This window comes from Oncorhynchus mykiss, chromosome 6, assembly GCF_057628025.1.
Source record: "Oncorhynchus mykiss isolate SJ-2025 chromosome 6, ASM5762802v1, whole genome shotgun sequence".
Classification (NCBI taxonomy): Eukaryota; Metazoa; Chordata; class Actinopteri; order Salmoniformes; family Salmonidae; genus Oncorhynchus; species Oncorhynchus mykiss.
This window is the reverse complement of record NC_143027.1, coordinates 5380087-5403938: the sequence shown is the minus strand read 5'-3', so window position 1 is coordinate 5403938 and position 23852 is coordinate 5380087. Positions and strand designations below refer to the sequence as shown.

General features: G+C 43.4%; 1 protein-coding gene across 1 annotated transcript in view; it reads left to right on the top strand.

Moving 5' to 3' along the window:
* LOC110525181 (anthrax toxin receptor 2) overlaps nt 1-23427 on the top strand; it is a 69988-nt gene extending 46561 nt beyond the window's left edge. Inside the window, exons 10-14 of the mRNA XM_090236874.1 lie at nt 17-95; nt 807-902; nt 16983-17033; nt 19195-19293; nt 23168-23427. Coding sequence (XP_090093000.1) covers nt 17-95; nt 807-902; nt 16983-17033; nt 19195-19293; nt 23168-23410 — 568 coding nt within the window. The 3' untranslated portion in view covers nt 23411-23427. The remainder of the gene's footprint in view (nt 1-16; nt 96-806; nt 903-16982; nt 17034-19194; nt 19294-23167) is intronic.
* Nucleotides 23428-23852: the final 425 nt, after the last annotated feature.

Sequence of the window (23852 nt, the reverse complement as noted above, 5' to 3'; positions counted from 1 at the left end):
TTGTGTGTGGTTCTAGGTCGATGGATGTGCTGATCAGTCTGAACCATGGGAAATCCTTCATCTCTAGTGCCTTCACCATCCACGCCTCAACATGTGTGAGTTTACCTTCTGTTATGCTTTTAACAATCTTTATTCTTTTTTCTGTCTACAGTATTTAAATGCATTTACCTCATGTACAAGGTCTAAAACTGTCTGTATCTACTATCTATATCCACTCGTTCATTAAAATGTTTAATGTTTGTGTGTTTATCTACTGTTGTACTGTGTGTATGTGTCTAACATGTGTATAACGTGTGTGTGTGCATAACATGTGTGTGTGTGTGTGTATAACATGTGTCTAACATTGGTGTGTGTGTATAACATGTGTCTAACGTGTGTGTGTGTGTATAACGTGTGTGTGTGTGTATAACGTGTGTGTGTGTGTGTGTGTGTGTGTGTGTGTGTGTGTGTGTGTGTGTGTGTGTGTGTGTGTGTGCGTGCGTGCGTGCGTGCGTGCGTGCGTGCGTGTGTGTGTGTGTGTGTGTGTGTGTGTGTGTGTGCGTGCGTGTGTGTGTGTGTGTGTGTGTGTGTGTGTGTGTGTGTATAACGTGTGTGTGTGTGTGTATAACGTGTGTGTGTGTGTGTGTGTGTGTGTGTGTGTGTGTATAACGTGTGTGTGTGTGTGTGTGTGTGTGTGTGTGTGTGTGTGTGTGTGTGTGTATAACGTGTGTGTGTGTGTGTGTGTGTGTGTGTGTGTGTGTGTGTGTGTGTGTGTGTGTGTGTGTGTGTGTGTGCATCTAACGTGTGTATTATTGTCTCTCCGTCAGTCGGACGGCTTCGCTGTAGCCATCGTCTTCCTGGTGCTGTTGTTACTGGCAGCGTTGGTAACTGCTTGGTGGTTCTGGCCTCTCTGCTGCACCGTGGTGAGTCCTACCACTCTGTTCGTGGCGTAGGTAATAACACGAAACACAACTAGAAACACAGAACGTTATTGAAATGTTTTGTGATGCCACTACGAAAACACTGCTTCTTTACTCTGGATGTTGTCCGTGTGTATTTTGAAGTGATCTTCTAAATGTGTCCTTCCTGTGAACCAGAATGTCCCTCTTAACTAAACGTCTGTTGCAATAAAGAGATTTTACCTCAATGAGCATAAACTGTATGAATAAAGGTTACAGGACAGAGTAAACACGAACCCTAAAGACAATCAAACCCAGAGAGAAAATATATTACCATAACTGTACCCCAGCAGCATCTCTCTCTCTCTCTCTCTCTTACTCTGTGTCTCTCTCTCTCTGTCTCTGTCTCTGTCTCTGTCTCTGTCTCTGTCTCTGTCTCTGTCTCTGTCTCTGTCTCTCTCTCTCTCTCTCTCTCTCTCTCTCTGTCTCTCTGTCTCTCTCTCTCTCTCTCTCTCTCTCTCTCTGTCTCTCTCTCTCTCTCTCTCTCTCTCTCGCTCTCTATATATATATATATATATATCTCTCTCTCTCCCAAAGCCCCTCCCCTCCCAACCACCACAGACAGGCCAGTCACGAACAGCTGTGCATTGTTCAAGAGCTCAGCTGAGATGAGGTGGTGGGCATTGGCAGGCTGGTATTGTTCAAGAGCTCAGCTGAGATGAGGTGGTGGGCATTGGCAGGCTGGTATTGTTCAAGAGCTCAGCTGAGATGAGGTGTTGGGCATTGGCAGGCTGGTATTGTTCAAGAGCTCAGCTGAGATGAGGTGTTTGGCATTGGCAGGCTGGTATTGTTCAAGAGCTCAGCTGAGATGAGGTGGTGGGCATTGGCAGGCTGGTATTGTTCAAGAGCTCAGCTGAGATGAAGTGTTGGACATTGGCAGGCTGGTATTGTTCAAGAGCTCAGCTGAGATGAGGTGGTGGGCATTGGCAGGCTGGTATTGTTCAAGAGCTCAGCTGAGATGAAGTGTTGGACATTGGCAGGCTGGTATTGTTCAAGAGCTCAGCTGAGATGAGGTGTTGGGCATTGGCAGGCTGGTATTGTTCAAGAGCTCAGCTGAGATGAGGTGTTTGGCATTGGCAGGCTGGTATTGTTCAAGAGCTCAGCTGAGATGAGGTGGTGGGCATTGGCAGGCTGGTATTGTTCAAGAGCTCAGCTGAGATGAAGTGTTGGACATTGGCAGGCTGGTATTGTTCAAGAGCTCAGCTGAGATGAGGTGTTGGGCATTGGCAGGCTGGTATTGTTCAAGAGCTCAGCTGAGATGAGGTGTTGGGCATTGGCAGGCTGGTATTGTTCAAGAGCTCAGCTGAGATGAGGTGGAGGGCGTTGGCAGGCTGGTATTGTTCAAGAGCTCAGCTGAGATGAGGTGGAGGGCATTGGCTGGCTGGTATTGTTCAAGAGCTCAGCTGAGATGAGGTGGTGGGCATTGGCAGGCTGGTATTGTTCAAGAGCTCAGCTGAGATGAGGTGGAGGGCATTGGCAGGCTGGTATTGTTCAAGAGCTCAGCTGAGATGAGGCGGAGGGCATTGGCAGACTAGTAATTGTTCAAGAGCTCAGCTGAGATGAGGTGGTGGGCATTGGCAGGCTGGTATTGTTCAAGAGCTCAGCTGAGATGAGGTGGAGGGCGTTGGCAGGCTGGTATTGTTCAAGAGCTCAGCTGAGATGAGGTGGAGGGCATTGGCAGGCTGGTATTGTTCAAGAGCTCAGCTGAGATGAGGTGGTGGGCATTGGCAGGCTGGTATTGTTCAAGAGCTCAGCTGAGATGAGGTGGTGGGCATTGGCAGGCTGGTATTGTTCAAGAGCTCAGCTGAGATGAGGTGTTGGGCATTGGCAGGCTGGTATTGTTCAAGAGCTCAGCTGAGATGAGGTGGAGGGCATTGGCAGGCTGGTATTGTTCAAGAGCTCAGCTGAGATGAGGTGTTGGGCATTGGCAGGCTGGTATTGTTCAAGAGCTCAGCTGAGATGAGGTGGAGGGCGTTGGCAGGCTGGCAGCTCCATTGTTAAGCTTTTCTTCACCTCTCTGTTTGACCTCATACGCCCTGCCCTGCCTGCTGCCTGCCAGCAAAGCGCCCCAGAGGAAGAGCATCAAACAGGAAGTGAACAGGAAGTAGTAACCATAGCAATATATAAGTTTTTAACTCTGTGGTCGGTACCACATTCCGTATGTGGATTCCGATCATCTTTCATTCCTTTTTTGTTTTTTTTGTGGTCAGATTTTTCTATTCTCCTTCTCGTGTTTCTTTTTTTTTAAATATCAAATGTAGGCTATATCATATGTCGTGTTTTCATCCTTTACGATATATATCTGAGGAGTTTCAGTATGTTTGCGTGGAAGCTCATGGATTCTCAATGGTTTATCATCACCATGACAACGCCCCCTCCATAACCCAGTTCACATCTTTCTCTCTCTCTCTCTCTCTCTCTCTCTCACTTAACCATTTAATGCCCACAATGACCAGACGATAGTTTCAGGACTTGTAGAACGCCTTGCGGTTAAGAGCGTTGGTCCAGTAACTGAAAGGTCACTGGTACAAATCCCCAAACCTGTCGATGTGCCCTTGAGAAAGACACAGCCCTAACTGCTCCTGTAAGTGGCTCTGGATAAGAGTCTGTTAAATGACTCACTACTATAGTGGCTCTGGATGAGAGAGTCTGTTAAATGATTCACTACTGTAGTGGCTCTGGATAAGAGAGTCTGTTAAATGATTCACTACTGTAGTGGCTCTGGATAAGAGAGTCTGTTAAATTATTCACTACTGTAGTGGCTCTGGATAAGAGAGTCTGTTAAATGACTCACTACTGTAGTGGCTCTGGATAAGAGAGTCTGTTAAATGATTCACTACTGTAGTGGCTCTGGATAAGAGAGTCTGTTAAATGATTCACTACTGTAGTGGCTCTGGATAAGAGAGTATGTTAAATGATTCACTACTGTAGTGGCTCTGGATAAGAGAGTCTGTTAAATGATTCACTACTGTAGTGGCTCTGGATAAGAGAGTCTGTTAAATGATTCACTACTGTAGTGGCTCTGGATAAGAGAGTCTGTTAAATGATTCACTACTGTAGTGGCTCTGGATAAGAGAGTCTGTTAAATGATTCACTACTGTAGTGGCTCTGGATAAGAGAGTATGTTAAATGATTCACTACTGTAGTGGCTCTGGATCAGAGAGTCTGTTAAATGATTCACTACTGTAGTGGCTCTGGATAAGAGAGTCTGTTAAATGATTCACTACTGTAGTGGCTCTGGATAAGAGAGTCTGTTCCCCTCTCCGGACACATAGAAATATACCATTATACCATCACCAATATAGAAATATACCATTATACCATCACCAATATAGAAATATACCATTATACCATCACCAATATGGAAATATACCATTATGCCATTACCAATACAGAAATATACCATTATACCATCACCAATACGGAAATATACCATTATACCATCACCAATACGGAAATATACCATTTTACCATCACCAACAACCTCCAAATAATACATATTACTACCAATAATAATATGCCTCACCTCTGTTTGAGACCCTGACGAGAACACTGGGATCCCGTCCAGGGTGACATGGAAGCATATTCTGGAAAACCAACAAAGGCATTAGAATGTAAAGCCCCTGCAGCATGTCTGGCCGGCGCTGTGTTTGTCTTGGTGCTGAATCTACTGCGGCTCTCCTTCAGGGACCTGGGGACAGAGGGAGAGGAGGAGAGGAGGAGGAGGAGGAGGAGAGGAGGAGAAGGCCATGTGTTGGTTGTTAATATTTCAACCCCCCAGTCTGCCAGGTTTCAGCTGGGTTTCAAGGCTTTCAGGGCTTCAGCAGGATGAGCCCCATACACACTCAGATACACAAATGGGAACACACATACTTATTGCATGTTTCACACGCGCACACACACACACACACACACACACGCACGCACGCACGCACACGCACACACACACGCACACACACACACACAATCTCTCTCTCCTTCCCACATGGAACCCTGCCAGGCACAAGGTCATACAGGCGGTGTAGTGAATTAAACCTTTATTTATGTTTATAGGAACACAGAACTACACCCCACCCTGATGTGAATTACACCCCACCCTGATGTGAATTACACCCCACCCTGATATGAATCACACCCCACCCTGATATGAACTACACCCCACCCTGATATGAATTACACCCCACCCTGATATGAATTACACCCCACCCTGATATGAATTACACCCCACCCTGATATGAATTACACCCCACCCTGATATGAATTACACCCCACCCTGATATGAATTACACCCCACCCTGATATGAATTACACCCCACCTTGATGTAAATTACACCCCACCCTGATATGAACTACACCCCACCATGATATGAACTACACCCCACCCTGATATGAACTACACCCCACCCTGATATGAACTACACCCCACCCTGATATGAACTACACCCCACCCTGATATGAATTACACCCCACCCTGATATGAATTACACCCCACCCTGATATGAATTACACCCCACCCTGATATGAATTACACCCCACCCTGATATGAATTACACCCCACCCTGATATGAATTACACCCCACCCTGATATGAATTACACCCCACCCTGATATGTCTATCTTGTAAACACCAGTGTTTTAAAGGGAGTCTGTGGTTTTAAAGGGAATCTGTGGTTTTAAAGGGAGTCTGTGGTTTTAAAGGGAATCTGTGGTTGTAAAGGGAGTCTGTGGTTTTAAAGGGAATCTGTGGTTTTAAAGGGAGTCTGTGGTTTTAAAGGGAATCTGTGGTTTTAAAGGGAATCTGTGGTTTTAAAGGGAATCTGTGGTTTTAAAGGGAATCTGTGGTTTTAAAGGGAATCTGTGGTTGTAAAGGGAATCTGTGGTTTTAAAGGGAATCTGTGGTTGTAAAGGGAATCTGTGGTTGTAAAGGGAATCTGTGGTTTTAAAGGGAATCTGTGGTTGTAAAGGGAATCTGTGGTTTTAAAGGGAATCTGTGGTTTTAAAGGGAATCTGTGGTTTTAAAGGGAATCTGTGGTTTTAAAGGGAATCTGTGGTTGTAAAGGGAATCTGTGGTTGTAAAGGGAATCTGTGGTTTTAAAGGGAATCTGTGGTTTTAAAGGGAATCTGTGGTTTTAAAGGGAATCTGTGGTTTTAAAGGGAATCTGTGGTTGTAAAGGGAATCTGTGGTTTTAAAGGGAATCTGTGGTTTTAAAGGGAATCTGTGGTTTTAAAGGGAATCTGTGGTTTTAAAGGGAGTCTGTGGTTTTAAAGGGAATCTGTGGTTTTAAAGGGAATCTGTGGTTTTAAAGGGAATCTGTGGTTGTAAAGGGAATCTGTGGTTGTAAAGGGAATATGTGGTTGTAAAGGGAATCTGTGGTTTTAAAGGGAATCTGTGGTTGTAAAGGGAATCTGTGGTTGTAAAGGGAATCTGTGGTTGTAAAGGGAATCTGTGGTTGTAAAGGGAATCTGTGGTTGTAAAGGGAATCTGTGGTTTTAAAGGGAATCTGTGGTTTTAAAGGGAATCTGTGGTTGTAAAGGGAATCTGTGGTTGTAAAGTCCTCCAGGAATGTATGGGCGGTGTGGTCGTGGGCTTAGAGAGAAACAGAAGATTCTAGATGAATTGAATTGATTAACAGTGAGATATTATATCTGATGCTGTCAGTCAGACACAAGGGTCTACTGGCTGAGAGGTTTGAATTGAGCTTCTCTCCTGCTATGACCTCGACCAGTCTTTTACCTTTTCTCATCGTCACAGTTCCTGTCCGATTAACTTCAACAGGTACAGTATTTACAATGTGGAGTTATATTCTCTGGTAATCACTGTGGCCAATCCTTTATGGGGATTGCCTTCACAGCATTCCTCTCAAATAGGTTCATTTTCCCCCCCTAATGAACGTGCGTCATTTTAAATGTGACTATATTCTACCTGCCACAGTCACAATATTACGCAGAAACAGCTTGACTCAACAATGAATGTTAAAAATAAATCAAAAATGCAGAGTTTTAAAAAAAATGAATGGGATTAGCGTCAGCTACTCTAATTGGACCATAAAATGGGGATGATGCCTATGAGTGGCTGTGATTGGTTGGTGGAACCTGGTGTTGGTGTTGCAGCTTTGGGCCTGCTCAGGGTGTATGGCAGATGGTTAAGTATCCAGTGACACACACACACACACACACACACGTACGCATGCAACACACCCACACACACACACACACACACACACACACACACACACACACACACACACACACATACACGCATGCAACACACACACACGCATGCAACACACACACACACACACAAACACACACACACACACACAGTATACAGTATAAATATTATAATGAGCTATGTGGAGAATACAGTATACAGAATAAATATTAGAATGAGAATACAGTATACAGTATACAGTATACAGTATACATACACAGTACAAAACCCCATAGCAAAAATTGATAGAATTGCAGGAAATTTGCTTCTGGATCAGAGACCGGAGTCTGGAATATAAATAATATAGACTGAATGTACAAACCAATCGGAACACCTGCTCTTTCCAGGACATAGACTGATCAGGTGAATCCAGGTGAAAGCTATGATCCCTTATTGATGTCACTTGTTAAATCCACTTCAATCAGTGTAGATTAAGGGGAGGAGTCAGGTTAAAGAAGGATTTTTAAGCCTTGAGACAATGGAGACATTGATTGTGTATGTGAGCCGTTGAGGGTGAACGGGCAAAGACAAAATATTTAAGTGCCTTTAAACAGAGTACGGTAGTAGGTACCAGGCCGCACCGATTTGTGTCAGGAACTGCAACGCTGCTGGATTTTTCATGCTCAACAGTTTCCGGTGTGTATCAAGAATGGTCCACCACCCAAACCACATACAGCCAACTTGACACAAGCATTGGAGTCAACATGGGCTAGCAACATCTTGTATAGTCCATACATCGACGAATTGAGGCTGTTCTGTGGGCAAAGGGGACGGCGGGTGCAACTCAATAATAGGAAGGTGTTCCTAGGTGAAGGTGTTCCTAGGTGAAGGTGTTCCTAGGTGACGGTGTTCCTAGGTGAAGTTGTTCCTATGTGAAGGTGTTCCTATGTGAAGGTGTTCCTAGGTGAAGGTGTTCCTAGGTGACGGTGTTCCTAGGTGAAGGTGTTCCTAGGTGAAGGTGTTCCTAGGTGACGGTGTTCCTAGGTGAAGGTGTTCCTAGGTGAAGGTGTTCCTAGGTGAAGGTGTTCCTAGGTGACGGTGTTCCTAGGTGAAGGTGCTCCTAGGTGAAGGTGTTCCTAAGTGACGTGTTCCTAGGTGAAGGTGTTCCTAGGTGAAGGTGTTCCTTGGTGACGGTGTTCCTAGGTGAAGGTGTTCCTAGGTGAAGGTGTTCCTAGGTGAAGGTGTTCCTAGGTGACGGTGTTCCTAGGTGAAGGTGCTCCTAGGTGAAGGTGTTCCTAGGTGACGTGTTCCTAGGTGAAGGTGTTCCTAGGTGAAGGTGTTCCTTGGTGACGGTGTTCCTAGGTGAAGGTGTTCCTAGGTGAAGGTGTTCCAAGGTGAAGGTGTTCCTAGGTGAAGGTGTTCCTAGGTGAAGGTGTTCCTAGGTGAAGGTGTTCCTAGGTGAAGGTGTTCCTTGGTGACGGTGTTCCTAGGTGAAGGTGTTCCTAGGTGAAGGTGTTCCAAGGTGAAGGTGTTCCTAGGTGAAGGTGTTCCTAGGTGAATGTGTTCCTAGGTGACAGTGTTCCTAGGTGACGGTGTTCCTAGGTGACAGTGTTCCTAGGTGAAGGTGTTCCTATGTGAAGGTGTTCCTAGGTGAAGGTGTTCCTAGGTGAAGGTGTTCCTAGGTGAAGGTGTTCCTAGGTGAAGGTGTTCCTAGGTGAAAGTGTTCCTAGGTGACGTTGTTCCTAGGTGACGGTGTTCCTAGGTGACGGTGTTCCTAGGTGAAGGTGTTCCTAGGTGAAGGTGTTCCAAGGTGAAGGTGTTACTCAGTAGCAGAATAAAAAAGGGGGCCAATGCAAATAGTCCGGGTACCTATTTGGTTAACTGTTTAGCGGTCTTATCACTTGAGGAAGGAGCCTTTTGTACCTAGACTTGGCCGGTACCGCTTGCTGTTCGGTAGCAGAGAGAACAGTCTTTGACTTGAGGGGCTGGAGTCTTTGACAATTTTGTGTCTTCCTCAGACACTGCCTGGTATAGAGGTCCTGGATGGCAGGAAGCTTGGCCCCAGTGATGTACTGGGCCGTTCGCACTACCCTCTGTAGTGCCTTGCGGTTGGATGCCGAGCAGTTTTCTAATCAAGCAGTGAGGTGCAGCTGTTGAACTTATTGAGGATCTGAGGAACCATGCCATATCTTTTCAGTCTCCTGAGGGGGAATAGGCGTTGTCGTGCTCTCTTCACGTCTGTCTTGGTGTGTTTGGACCATGATAGTTTGTTAGTGATGTGGACACCAAGGAACTTAAAGCTCGACCAGCTCCACTACAGCCCTGTCGATGTGAATGCGGGCATGCTCTGAACTCTTATTCCTGTAGTCCACAATCGCCTCCGATGTCTCGCTCACGTTGAGGGAGAGGTTGTTGTCCTGGCACCACACTGCCAGGTCTCTGACTTCCTCCCTATATTGTCGGTGATCAGGCCTGCCACCATTGTGTCATCAGCAAACTTAATGATGGTGTTGGAGTCGTGCTTGGCCATGCAGTCATGGGTGAACAGGGAGTACAGGAGGGGACTAAGCACGCACCCCTGAGGGGCCCCAGTGTTGATGATCAGCATAGCAGACGTGTCGTTGCCTACCCTTACCACCTGGGGGCGGCCCGTCAGGAAGTCCAGGATCCGGTTGCAGAGGGAGGTGTTTAGTACAAGGGTCCTTAGTCCTTAGTGATGAGCTTTGAGTGCACTATGCTGTTGACCACTGAGATGGTCATCAATGAACAGCATTTCTCACATACAGGTGTTGTTTTTAACCTCATAGTCACTGTATCATTTCGAATTCAAAGTGTTGGAATAGAGAGCCCCCCCCTCCAAAAAAACACAAGATAAATCACTGTCCCAATACTTTTGGAGCTCACTGTATGTCCAGGAAATCAGGTTTGTATGATGCTTCATTTATCCCACAATATGTCCAGGAAATCAGGTTTGTATAATGCTTCATTTATCCCACAATATGTCCAGGAAGTCTGCTGCATAATTACTTAATACAATGAGATAATCCACCAGTTTTACAGTACTGCCTACAATTATATTATATGAATCATGCTACATGCTAATCATGCTACATGCTAATCATGCTACATGCTAATCACGCTACATGCTAATCACGCTACATGCTAATCATGCTACATGCTAATCATGCTACATGCTAATCATGCTACATGCTAATCATGCTACAAGGCAGAGAGAGCAGAGCCCACCAGTAGACAGACAGGTGGACAGACATTACTACCTGATTTATACTGCAGAGAGAGAAGGTTGGGTCGACTGGCAGACAAACAGACATTATTACTGGATTTATTTCCAGTAATTTATGAGTCAAATAGCATTTAATTAACCTTAATTTATTATTTTCACATTATTATTGTGACAGCAGTACAGTAGCAACATTAACAGCAGTGGTATACTGGTATCAGAGTAGTTCACTGTGAATGAAGCGGCTTTTCAACCTACGATATGCCATAATTACTCTGCATTTTGTTGAAAAAAAACAAATTTTGTAAAATGCACAGCTAACCTGCGACGATGGCATATTCATCTTTCGGTGAATAATCAACATAATGTGGTCTGGTTTTGGAGTTCTCTTCAAGGAGGAAGAGGAAGAGGACGAGGAAGAATAAGAAGAGATACTGAATGTTGGCAGTTAAACATGTACTCGTTGCTACCCAGGCACCGGGGCAGGTTGTAGTAGTTTGCTATTGTATAAGTCATACAGGTTTAGGTGTGATGAGCTTTTCATACCAGTAATATACTTTGACTCTTTAAATCAATTCACTGAACTGGTCATTTACTTTGACTCTTTAAATCAATTCAGTGAACCAGTTATATACTTTGACTCTTTAAATCAATTCACTGAACCAGTTATATACTTTGACTCTTTAAATAAATAAATTGAACCAGTTATATACTTTGACTCTTTAAATCAATTCACTGAACCGGTAATTCACTTTGACTCTGAACCGGTAATATACTTTGACTCTTTAAATCAATTCACTGAACCGGTAATTCACTTTGACTCTTTAAATCAATTCAGTGAACCAGTTATATACTTTGACTCTTTAAATCAATTCAGTGAACCAGTTATATACTTTGACTCTTTAAATCAATTCAGTGAACCAGTTATATACTTTGACTCTTTAAATCAATTCACTGAACTGGTCATTTACTTTGACTCTTTAAATCAATTCAGTGAACCAGTTATATACTTTGACTCTTTAAATCAATTCACTGAACCAGTTATATACTTTGACTCTTTAAATAAATAAATTGAACCAGTTATATACTTTGACTCTTTAAATCAATTCACTGAACCGGTAATTCACTTTGACTCTGAACCGGTAATATACTTTGACTCTTTAAATCAATTCACTGAACCGGTAATTCACTTTGACTCTTTAAATCAATTCAGTGAACCAGTTATATACTTTGACTCTTTAAATCAATTCAGTGAACCAGTTATATACTTTGACTCTTTAAATCAATTCAGTGAACCAGTTATATACTTTGACTCTTTAAATCAATTCACTGAACCAGTTATATACTTTGACTCTTTAAATCAATTCAGTGAACCAGTTATATACTTTGACTCTTTTAAATCAATTCACTGAACCGGTAATTCACTTTGACTCTGAGCCGATAATATACTTTGACTCTTTAAATCAATTCACTGAACTGGTAATTCACTTTGACTCTTTAAATCAATTCAGTGAACCAGTTATATACTTTGACTCTTTAAATCAATTCACTGAACCGGTAATTCACTTTGACTCTGAACCGGTAATATACTTTGACTCTTTAAATCAATTCACTGAACTGGTAATTCACTTTGACTCTTTAAATCAATTCAGTGAACCAGTTATATACTTTGACTCTTTAAATCAATTCACTGAACCGGTAATATACTTTGACTCTTTAAATCAAGACACTGAACTGGTAACATAAAGCTCCTGATCCTAGATCAGCCCTTCCTACTCTGAGAATCTGTTAGTAGGGGACCGGATCTGACCCTAGATCAGCCCTTCCTACCCTGAGAATCTGTTAGTAGGGGACCGGACCTGACCCTAGATCAGCCCTTCCTACTCTGAGAATCTGTTAGTAGGGGACCGGATCTGATCCTAGATCTAACCTTCCTACTCTGAGAATCTGTTAGTAGGGGACCGGATCTGACCCCTTTCACTGGGTTCATTTTTTGTTTGTCCTGTCTTTCGTACATATCAATGTCAGTGCTGTTCTGAGCCAGTATCTTATCTGAAGTGACTAAATGTTCTCTAGTGACTGACACCTGCCAAGCGTCCCTGTCCGTGGGAATGCTTTGTATGCAGATATAAAACACGTGAAGGCGTCTTGTCTTTGAGTGGAATCACATTGTGGACAACCTGCTAGTCAGTCAGTAGCCATGTCACAACCCCTGGCACAGACAGGACAGGCCTGCTAGGCACATCACTCTGGGATGAGAGAGATGTGTGTTTGTGTGTGCATATGCACATTTGTATGCGCCCAAGTACAGTCGTGGCCAAAAGTTTTGAGAATGACACAAATATTAATTTTCACGTCTGCTGCCTCAGTTTGTATGAAGGCAATTTGCATATACTCCAGAATGTTATGATGAGTGATCAGAATAATTTGAATTAATTGCAAAGTCCCTCTTTGCCATGCAAACGAACTGAATCTCCCCCAAAAAATTCGCTCCATTTTACCCCTGCGAACAAAAGGACCAAATTCTCTCATTAACACAAGTGTTGGTGTTGACAAGGACAAAGCTGGAGATCACTCTGTCATGCTGAATGAGTTCGAATAACAGACTGGAAGCTTCCTCTGTCAACCATGGTTACCTGCAAGGAAACACGTGCCGTCATCATTGCTTTGCACAAAAAGGGCTTCACAGGCAAGGATATTGCTGCCAGTAAGATTGCACCTAAATCAACCATTTATTGGATCATCAAGAACTTCAAGGAGAGCGGTTCAATTGTTGTGAAGAAGGCTTCAGGGTGCACAAGAAAGTCCAGAAAGCGCCAGGACTGTCTCCTAAAGTTAATTCAGCTGCGGGATCGAGGCACCACCAGTACAGAGCTTGCTCAGGAATGGCAGCATGCAGGAGTGAGTGCATCTGCACGCACAGTGAGGCAAAGACTTTTGGAGGATGGCCTGGTGTCAAGAAGGGCAGCAAAGAAGCCACTTCTCTTCAGGAAAAACATCAGGGACAGACTGATATTCTGCAAAGGGTACAGAGATTGGACTGCTGAGGACTGGGGTAAAGTCATTTTCTCTGATGAATCCCCTTTCCGATTGTTTGGGGCATCCGGAAAAAGCTTGTCCGGAGGAGAAAAGGTGAGCGCTATCAGTCCTGTGTCATGCCAACAGTAAAGCATCCTGAGACCATTCATGTGTGGGGTTGCTTCTCAGCCAAGGGAGTGGGCTCACTCACAATTTTGCCTAAGAACACAGCCATGAATATAGAATGGTACCCACACATCCATTGAGAGCATCTTCTCCCAACCATCCAGGAACAGTTTGGTGACGAACAATGCCTTTTCCAGCATGATGGAGCACCTTGCCATAAGGCAAACGTGATAACTAAATGGCTCGGGGAACAAAACATCTATATTTTGGGTCCATGGCCAGGAAACTCCCCAGACCTTAATCCCATGGAGAACTTGTGGTCAATCCTCAAGAGGCGCTGGACAAACAAAACCCCACAAATTCTGACAAACTCCAAGCATTGATTATGCAAGAATGGGCTGCCATCAGTCAGGATGTGGCCCAGAAGTTAATTGACAGTATGCCAGGGTGGATTGCAGAGGTCTTGAAAAAGAAGGTCAACACTGCAAATATTGACTCTGCATCAACTTCATGTAATTGTCAATAAAAGCCTTTGACACGTATGAAATGCTTGTAATTATACGTCAGTATCCATAGTAACATCTGACAAAAATATCTAAAGACACTGAAGCAGCAAACTTTGTGAAAATTAATATTTGTGTCATTCTCAAAACTTTTGTACACGACTGTATGCATGTTTGTGTGAATGTGTCTGTGTGCATACAGGCATTTGTGAGTAGATGCAAGTACATGCCTGTGTGTGTGTGTGTGTGTGTGTGTTTAGTGACCTGACCAGGCACTCATCTTCCAGTCAGTCTAGCATGGATCAGAAAACCAAGCTCTAGTATGGATCAGACCCCAAGCTCTAGTCTGGATCAGACCCCAAGCTCTAGTCTGGATCAACCCCAAGCTCTAGTCTGGATCAACCCCAAGCTCTAGTCTGGATCAACCCCAAGCTCTAGTCTGGATCAACCCCAAACTCTAGTCTGGATCAACCCCAAGCTCTAGTCTGGATCAGACCCCAAGCTCTAGTCTGGATCAGACCCCAAGCTCTAGTCTGGATCAACCCCAAGCTCTAGTCTGGATCAACCCCAAGCTCTAGTCTGGATCAACCCCAAGCTCTAGTCTGGATCAGACCCCAAGCTCTAGTCTGGATCAGACCCCAAGCTCTAGTCTGGATCAAACCCCAAGCTCGAGTCTGGAGCTCTCCCATCCTCTCCCCTATTCTCCTTTTCCCTCTTTTCTTCTCCCCTCCTCTCCCATCTTCTCTCCGCTATTCTCCTCTCCCCTCTTTTTCTCTCTCATTCTCTCCCCTCTTCTCCTCTCCTCTCCCCTTTTCTCCTATCCCCTCTTCTCCGAGTTTTTCCTAGCCACCTTGCTTCTACACCTGCATTGCTTGCTGTTTGGGGTTTTAGGCTGGGTTTCTGTACAGCACTTTGAGATATCAGCTGATGTACGAAGGGCTATATAAATACATTTGATTTGATCCTTTCCTCCTCTCCCCTCTTCACATCTCCTTTCTTCTCCTCTCCTATCCTCTTCTGTTCTCTCCCCTCCTTCCTGTTCTCTCCCCTCTTTTCCTCTCCCCTCTTCTTCTCTCTTCTCATCTCCTCTCCCCTCTTCTCCCATCTTCTCCTCTCCTCCTTTCCTCCTCCCATCTCCTCTCCCCTCTTCTCCTCTCCTCCTTTCCTCTTCTCATCTCTTCATCTCATTGATGTTAATTATCTCCTCAGAACTCTGATTGGGGGATTGCTGCTTGGGACCACTGAACCCCATCTAATTAATTACTAGCCTAATACTCTCCCCTGTCTGTCACCAGTTGATTTGGAGTGTCTCTTTATTGTGTTATTTTACACCAGGGGGTCCTTTGTTGGTTCTCAGGCAGGATCTTGTAATCAGTAGTCCACAGAGTGTTGAGCTGCCAGTAGAGCCCTATCCATACCCGAGACGTTCAGGCCCCACCCTATCCACTCAACGTTCAGGCCCCACCCTATCCACTCAACGTTCAGGCCCCACCCTACCCACTCAACGTTCAGGCCCCACCCTATCCATACCCTCAACGTTCAGGCCCCACCCTACCCATACCCGAGACGTTCAGGCCCCACCCTACCCATACCCGAGACGTTCAGGCCCCACCCTATCTATACCCTCAACGTTCAGGCCCCACCCTACCCATACCCGAGACGTTCAGGCCCCACCCTACCCATACCCGAGACGTTCAGGCCCCACCCTATCCATACCCTCAACGTTCAGGCCCCACCCTATCCATACCCTCAAAGTTCAGGCCCCACCCTATCCATAGCCTCAAAGTTCAGGCCCCACCCTATCCATACCCTCAACGTTCAGGCCCCACCCTATCCATACCCTCAAAGTTCAGGCCCCACCCTATCCATACCCTCAAAGTTCAGGCCCCACCCTATCCATACCCTCAACGTTCAGGCCCCACCCTATCCATACCCTCAACGTTCAGGCCCCACCCTATCCATATCCTCAAAGTTCTGGCCCCAACCTATCCATACCCTCAACGTTCAGGCCCCACCCTATCCATACCCTCAACGTTCAGGCCCCACCCTATCCATACCCGAGACGTTCAGGCCCCAGGCACTCTCAAAACTTTTGGACACGACTGTATGTATGTTAGTGTGAATGTGTCTGTGTGCATACAGGCATTTGTGAGTACATGCAAGTACATGCCTGTGCGTGTGTGTGTGTGTGTGTTTAGTGACCTGACCAGGCACTCATCTTCCAGTCAGTCTAGCATGGATCAGAAAACCAAGCTCTAGTATGGATCAGACCCCAAGCTCTAGTCTGGATCTATCCACTCAACGTTCAGGCCCCACCCTATCCACTCAACGTTCAGGCCCCACCCTATCCACTCAACGTTCAGGCCCCACCCTATCCACTCAACGTTCAGGCCCCACCCTATCCACTCAACGTTCAGGCCCCACCCTACCCACTCAACGTTCAGGCCCCACCCTATCCATACCCTCAACGTTCAGGCCCCACCCTACCCATACCCTCAACGTTCAGGCCCCACCCTACCCATACCCGAGACGTTCAGGCCCCACCCTATTCATACCCTCAAAGTTCAGGCCCCACCCTATCCATACCCTCAAAGTTCAGGCCCCACCCTATCCATACCCTCAACGTTCAGGCCCCACCCTATCCATATCCTCAAAGTTCAGGCCCCAACCTATCCATACCCTCAACGTTCAGGCACCACCCTATCCATACCCTCAACGTTCAGGCCCCACCCTATCCATACCCTCAACATTCAGGCCCCAACCTATCCATACCCTCAACGTTCAGGCCCCACCCTATCCATACCCTCAACGTTCAGGCCCCATCCTATAAACTATGACACAGAAAAAGCTGAAACACACACACAGCACAGGTACATTGCTGACAGAGACAGTGTCACCTGCCATGCATCGTCTCACCTCTGTCAGCCCTTTGTGTGTCTGTCTGTCTGTGATTGACACCACTTTCCTGACCTTTCACTGTTTGTTGTTTTGTTCTTTGTGTTTCAGGTCATTAAACCCCCCCCTCCTCCTCCTGCTCCTTTGCGGCCTCCACCACCCGTGAGTACAGTAAGCACGCACACACTCACACACACACACACAGACACACGCACAGACACACACACACGCACAGACACACACACAGACACACACTCACACAGACACACACACAGACACACACACACACACACAGGTGTGTCCACGTCGGGTCCTCAGATAGGGACTCACATTTCATGTTTCTCATAACCAAGCATTACATAATTACAATATTACAACATTACATAATTACATCATTACATAATTACAACATTACAACATTACATAATTACATCATTACATCATTACATCATTACAACATTACATCATTACAACATTACATCATTACATCATTACATCATTACATCATTAAAACATTACATCATTACATCATTACAACATTACATCATTACAACATTACATCATTACATCATTACAACATTACATCATTAAAACATTACATCATTACAACATTACATCATTACATCATTACATCATTACATCATTAAAACATTACATCATTAAAACATTACATCATTACAACATTACAACATTACATCATTACAACAATACATCATTACATCATTACAACATTACAACATTACATCATTACATCATTACAACATTACATCATTACAACATTACATCATTACAACATTACATCATTACATCATTACAACATTACAACATTACATCATTACATTACGTCACTACATCACTACATCATTACATTACAACATTACATCATTACATCATTACATCATTACAGTATTACATCATTACAACATTACAACATTGCATAATTACATAATTAAATCATTACATAATTACAACATTACATCATTACAACATTACATCATTACATTACATCATTACAACATTACAACATTACATCATTACAAAATTACATCATTACCACATTACATCATTACAGTATTACATCATTACAACATTACATCATTACATTATTACATCATTACATCATTACAACATTACAACATTACATAATTACAACATTACATCATTACATCATTACAACATTACATCATTACATCACTACATCACTACATCATTACATAATTACATCACTACATCACTACATCATTGCAACATTACATCATTACATTACATCACTACATCACTACATCATTACAACATTACAACATTACATCATTACAACATTACATAATTACCACATTTCATCACTACATCATTACATTACATCATTACATCGTTACATTACATCATTACAACATTACAACATTACATCATTACAACATTACATCATTACATTACAACAATACATCATTACATCATTACATCATTACATCATTACCACATTACATCATTACCACATTACATCACTACATCATTACATTACAACATTACATCACTGCATCACTACATCATTACATTACAACATTACATCACTACATCACTACATCATTACATTACATCATTACATCATTACATTACATCATTACAACATTACAACATTACATCATTACAACATTACATCATTACATTACAACATTACATCATTACATCATTACATCATTACATCATTACCACATTACATCATTACCACATTACATCACTACATCATTACATTACAACATTACATCACTACATCACTACATCATTACATTACAACATTACATCACTACATCACTACATCATTACATTACATCATTACATCATTACATTACATCATTACAACATTACAACATTACATCATTACAACATTACATCATTACATTACAACATTACATCATTACATCATTACATCATTACATCATTACCACATTACATCATTACCACATTACATCACTACATCATTACATTACAACATTACATCACTACATCACTACATCATTACATTACATCATTACCACATTACATCATTACTTCCGTTGGTAATTCTGGGTATATTACATCATTACATCATTACTTCCGTTGGTAATTCTGGGTGTATTACATCATTACATCATTACTTCCGTTGGTAATTCTGGGTGTATTACATCATTACTTCCGTTGGTAATTCTGGGTGTATTACATCATTACAACATTACATCATTACTTCCGTTGGTAATTCTGGCTGTATTACATCATTACATCATTACTTCCGTCGGTAATTCTGGGTGTATTCGGTCATACATTCCTGACCTGTTTGTTATCCCTTTAGGAGCCAGAGGAGGAAGACCAGCTGCCCAAGAAGAAGTGGGCGACTGTGGACGCCTCGTACTACGGAGGGAGAGGAGCAGGAGGGATCAAACGCATGGAGGTTTGACTATATACGACAGTCATTGTTTAGTGTGGTTTGTACTGTGTGGCTCAGTTGATAAAGCATGGTGCTTGCGAAGACGAGAGTTGTGGGGTCGATTCATGCTGCGGCCACCCATATGTAAAATGTATGCACGCGTGACGTTGAGTCGCTTTGGATAAAAACATCTATATTATGATATATTGTACCAGTATATACACGGCATTATGAACACCTCTCTCCATGATATAGACTGACCAGGTGAAAGCTATGATCCCTTATTGATGTCACTGATGTTATATCCACTTCAATCAGTGTAGATGAAAGGGTAGGAGTCAGGTTAAAGGAGCATACTTAAGTCTTGAGACAGTTGAGACATTGATAGTGTATGTTTGCTATTCAGAGGGTGAACGGGCAAGACAAAATATTGAAGTGCCTTTTGAACGGGGTATGGTAGTAGGTGCCAGGCCGCACCGGTTTGTGTCAAGAACTGCAACGCTGCTGGGTGCTACACCCTCAACAGTTTCCCCGTGTGTTTCAAGAATGGTCCACCACCCCAAAGGACATCCAGCCAATTTGACACAACAATGTGAAGCATTGGAGTCAACATGGGTCCAGCATCCCTGTGTAACAAATTGAGGCTGTTCTGATGGCAAAAAAATGGGATGAAAGTCAATATTAAGAAGGTGTTCTTAATGTTTTGAACACTCAGTGTACATTATCTCAAACATCATGGGCTGGTTTACTCACACAGAGCCTGAATATAAATTGGATCTGCTGTCATCTGGTACCTAGCAATGTGCCCAGAACAGAACAGACCAGCCAGCCGCCAGATGAGAACAAACTCAAACTCCACACTATACTCTAGCCTTGCCCGGCCTGCCTGTGACTCCAGGAAGGTGCAAAGTAAAGTGAGTCTTTTTAGATTGTGTGTGTAGGCATTATGTCGTTTCTGTCAGCTGCTGACGGGCTCTGACATGACAGGTGCTGCCAGCTCATCCTTCTCTCTCCTCTCAGCCTGGTTTTCTGAAGTCACAGGATGGATGAAGGGTTGAGCACTGCCTTCGGATTGATGTATTTTTATGTATTTGATGCAGTGTAAAGTTAATAGATGCAGTGTAAAGCTAATAGATGCAGTGTAAAGCTAATAGATGCAGTGTAAAGCTAATAGATGCAGTGTAAAGTTAATAGATGCCGTGTAAAGTTAATAGATGCAGTGTAAAGCTAATAGATGCAGTGTAAAGTTAATAGATGCAGTGTAAAGCTAATAGATGCAGTGTAAAGCTAATAGATGCAGTGTAAAGCTAATAGATGCAGTGTAAAGTTAATAGATGCAGTGTAAAGTTAATAGATGCAGTGTAAAGCTAATAGATGCAGTGTAAAGCTAATAGATGCAGTGTAAAGCTAATAGATGCAGTGTAAAGTTAATAGATGTAGTGTAAAGCTAATAGATGCCGTGTAAAGTTAATAGATGCAGTGTAAAGTTAATAGATGCAGTGTAAAGCTAATAGATGCAGTGTAAAGCTAATAGATACAGTTTAAAGCTAATAGATGCAGTGTAAAGATAATAGATGCAGTGTAAAGTTAATAGATGCAGTGTAAAGCTAATAGATGCAGTGTAAAGCTAATAGATGCAGTGTAAAGCTAATAGATGCAGTGTAAAGTTAATAGATGCAGTGTAAAGTTAATATGCAGTGTAAAGCTAATATATGCAGTGTAAAGTTAATAGATGCAGTGTAAAGCTAATAGATGCAGTGTAAAGTTAATAGATGCAGTGTAAAGTTAATAGATGCAGTGTAAAGTTAATAGATGCAGGGTAAATCTAATAGATGCTAATAGATGCAGTGTAAAGCTAATAGATGCAGTGTAAAGCTTATAGATGCAGTGTAAGTTAATAGATGCAGTGTAAAAGTTAATAGATGCAGTGTAAAGTTAATAGATGCAGTGTAAAAGTTAATAGATGCAGTGTAAAGTTAATAGATGCAGTGTAAAAGTTAATAGATGCAGTGTAAAAGTTAATAGATACAGTGTAAAGCTAATAGATGCAGTGTAAAGTTAATAGATGCAGTGTAAAAGTTAATAGATGCAGTGTAAAGCTAATAGATGCAGTGTAAAGTTAATAGTTGCAGGGTAAAGCTAATAGATGCTAATAGATGTAGTGTAAAGCTAATAGATGCAGTGTAAAGCTAATAGATGCTAATAGATGCAGTGTAAAGCTAATAGATGCAGTGTAAAGCTAATAGATGCAGTGTAAAGCTAATAGATGCAGTGTAAAGCTAATAGATGCAGTGTAAAGCTAATATATGCTAATAGATGCAGTGTAAAGCTAATAGATGTAGTGTAAAGCTAATAGATGCTAATAGATGTGCAAAGCTAATAGATGCTAATAGATGTGCAACGGTAATAGATGCAGGGTAAAGCTAATAGATGCTAATAGATGCAGTGTAAAGCTAATAGATGCAGTGTAAAGCTAATAGATGCAGTGTAAAGCTAATAGATGCAGTGTAAAGTTAATAGATGCAGTGTAAAGCTAATAGATGCTAATAGATGCAGGGTAAAGCTGACACTCTCCCACTACCCTCTACCCATACTACCAAGCCTAGAGGAAGTTGGTGGGATAGCGACGATTTCTGAGAGCCTTAGGGGGAGAAACGATCGTACCTCCAACTTTCCCTACGGTTGTTGAGTCTTTGTTCATGCAGCTACCGTCTCCATACGGTCCCCACTTCCCCTACCGTGTTGATGCACAACGCTCCTACAACCTGCAGTGTGTTGATGCACATCGCTCCTACAACCTGCAGTGTGTTGAAGAACAACGCTCCTACAACCTGCAGTGTGTTGAAGAACAACGCTCCTACAACCTGCAGTGTGTTGAAGAACAACGCTCCTACATCCTGCAGTGTGTTGAAGAACAACGCTCCTACAACCTGCAGTGTGTTGAAGAACAACGCTCCTACAACCTGCAGTGTGTTGAAGAACAACGCTCCTACAACCTGCAGTGTGTTGAAGAACAACGCTCCTACAACCTGCAGTGTGTTGAAGAACAACGCTCCTACAACCTGCAGTGTGTTGATGCACATCGCTCCTACAACCTGCAGTGTGTTGAAGAACAACGCTCCTACAACCTGCAGTGTGTTGAAGAACAACGCTCCTACAACCTGCAGTGTGTTGAAGAACAACGCTCCTACATCCTGCAGTGTGTTGAACGTACAACCTGAAGTGTGTTGAAGAACAACGCTCCTACAACCTGAAGTGTGTTGAACGCACACCCTGAAGTGTGTTGATGTACAACCTGCAGTGTGTTGATGTACAACCTGCAGCGATAGAATGCAATCTTTTAAAGCAATCTTTTATTCATCAGGGTAGATATATGATGTGTGTGTGGAGGTGTGTGTTTTTCATCGGGGTAGATATATGATGTGTGTGTGGAGGTGTGTGTTTTTCATCAGGGTAGATATGTGATGTGTGTGTGGAGGTGTGTGTTATTCATCAGGGTAGATATATGATGTGTGTGTGGAGGTGTGTGTTTTTCCGTGGGGAATGGGAGATCATAGGAAGCGGTTCTGTATCGTAGCAGCTAAACCTACAGCTTGAAGAGCGTGTCAATAATTAACCACTCACCTCTCTGCTGTCGTTACCGGTGGGTTCTACCCGGCAACAGATGTGATGGATTTAATTAAAACAGGATAGGCTTCAGAAACCAAAAGAAAGGCGATGATTTAAATGAAAACAGTAAAAACAACACATCACCTGGTTATTGATCAGGGGTTATACCAAAGGGACAATGTACGTTTAACTTTTCAGAACAGTTCTAATGTTACAGGACGTTAATAACAACAACGTGATGTTGAACCGGAATTGACCTTCTGACCCCTGTCTGTTGTGTCCTACCCAGGTGCGTTGGGGAGAGAAGGGCTCGACAGAGGAAGGGGCGAGGCTGGAGAAGGCTAAGAATGCTGTAGTGTCTGTTCCTGAGGAGGTGGAAGAGCCAATGATGGCCAAACGGACCCCCAAACCCAAACCTACATACCAACAGCGCCAGGAGTCCAAATGGTATACCCCTATAAAGGTACGTTCAAGATTACGTCTGAAAATGGCACCCTATTCCCTTAACTCTCTTGTTTTGGTCAGAGCCTGATCAGGCCTAGTCCGTTGAAGAAGCTTCTTGTTTTGGTCAGAGCCTGATAAGGCCTAGTCCGTTGGAGAAGCTTCTTGTTTTGGTCAGTGCCCGATAAGGCCTAGTCCGTTGGAGAAGCTTCTTGTTTTGGTCAGAGCCTGATAAGGCCTAGTCCGTTGGAGAAGCTTCTTGTTTTGGTCAGAGCCCGATAAGGCCTAGTCCGTTGGAGAAGCTTCTTGTTTTGGTCAGAGCCTGATAAGGCCTTGTCCGTTGGAGAAGCTTCTTGTTTTGGTCAGAGCCTGATAAGGCCTTGTCCGTTGGAGAAGCTTCTTGTTTTGGTCAGAGCCTGATAAGGCCTTGTCCGTTGGAGAAGCTTCTTGTTTTGGTCAGAGCCTGATAAGGCCTTGTCCGTTGGAGAAGCTTCTTGTTTTGGTCAGAGCCCGATAAGGCCTAGTCCGTTGGA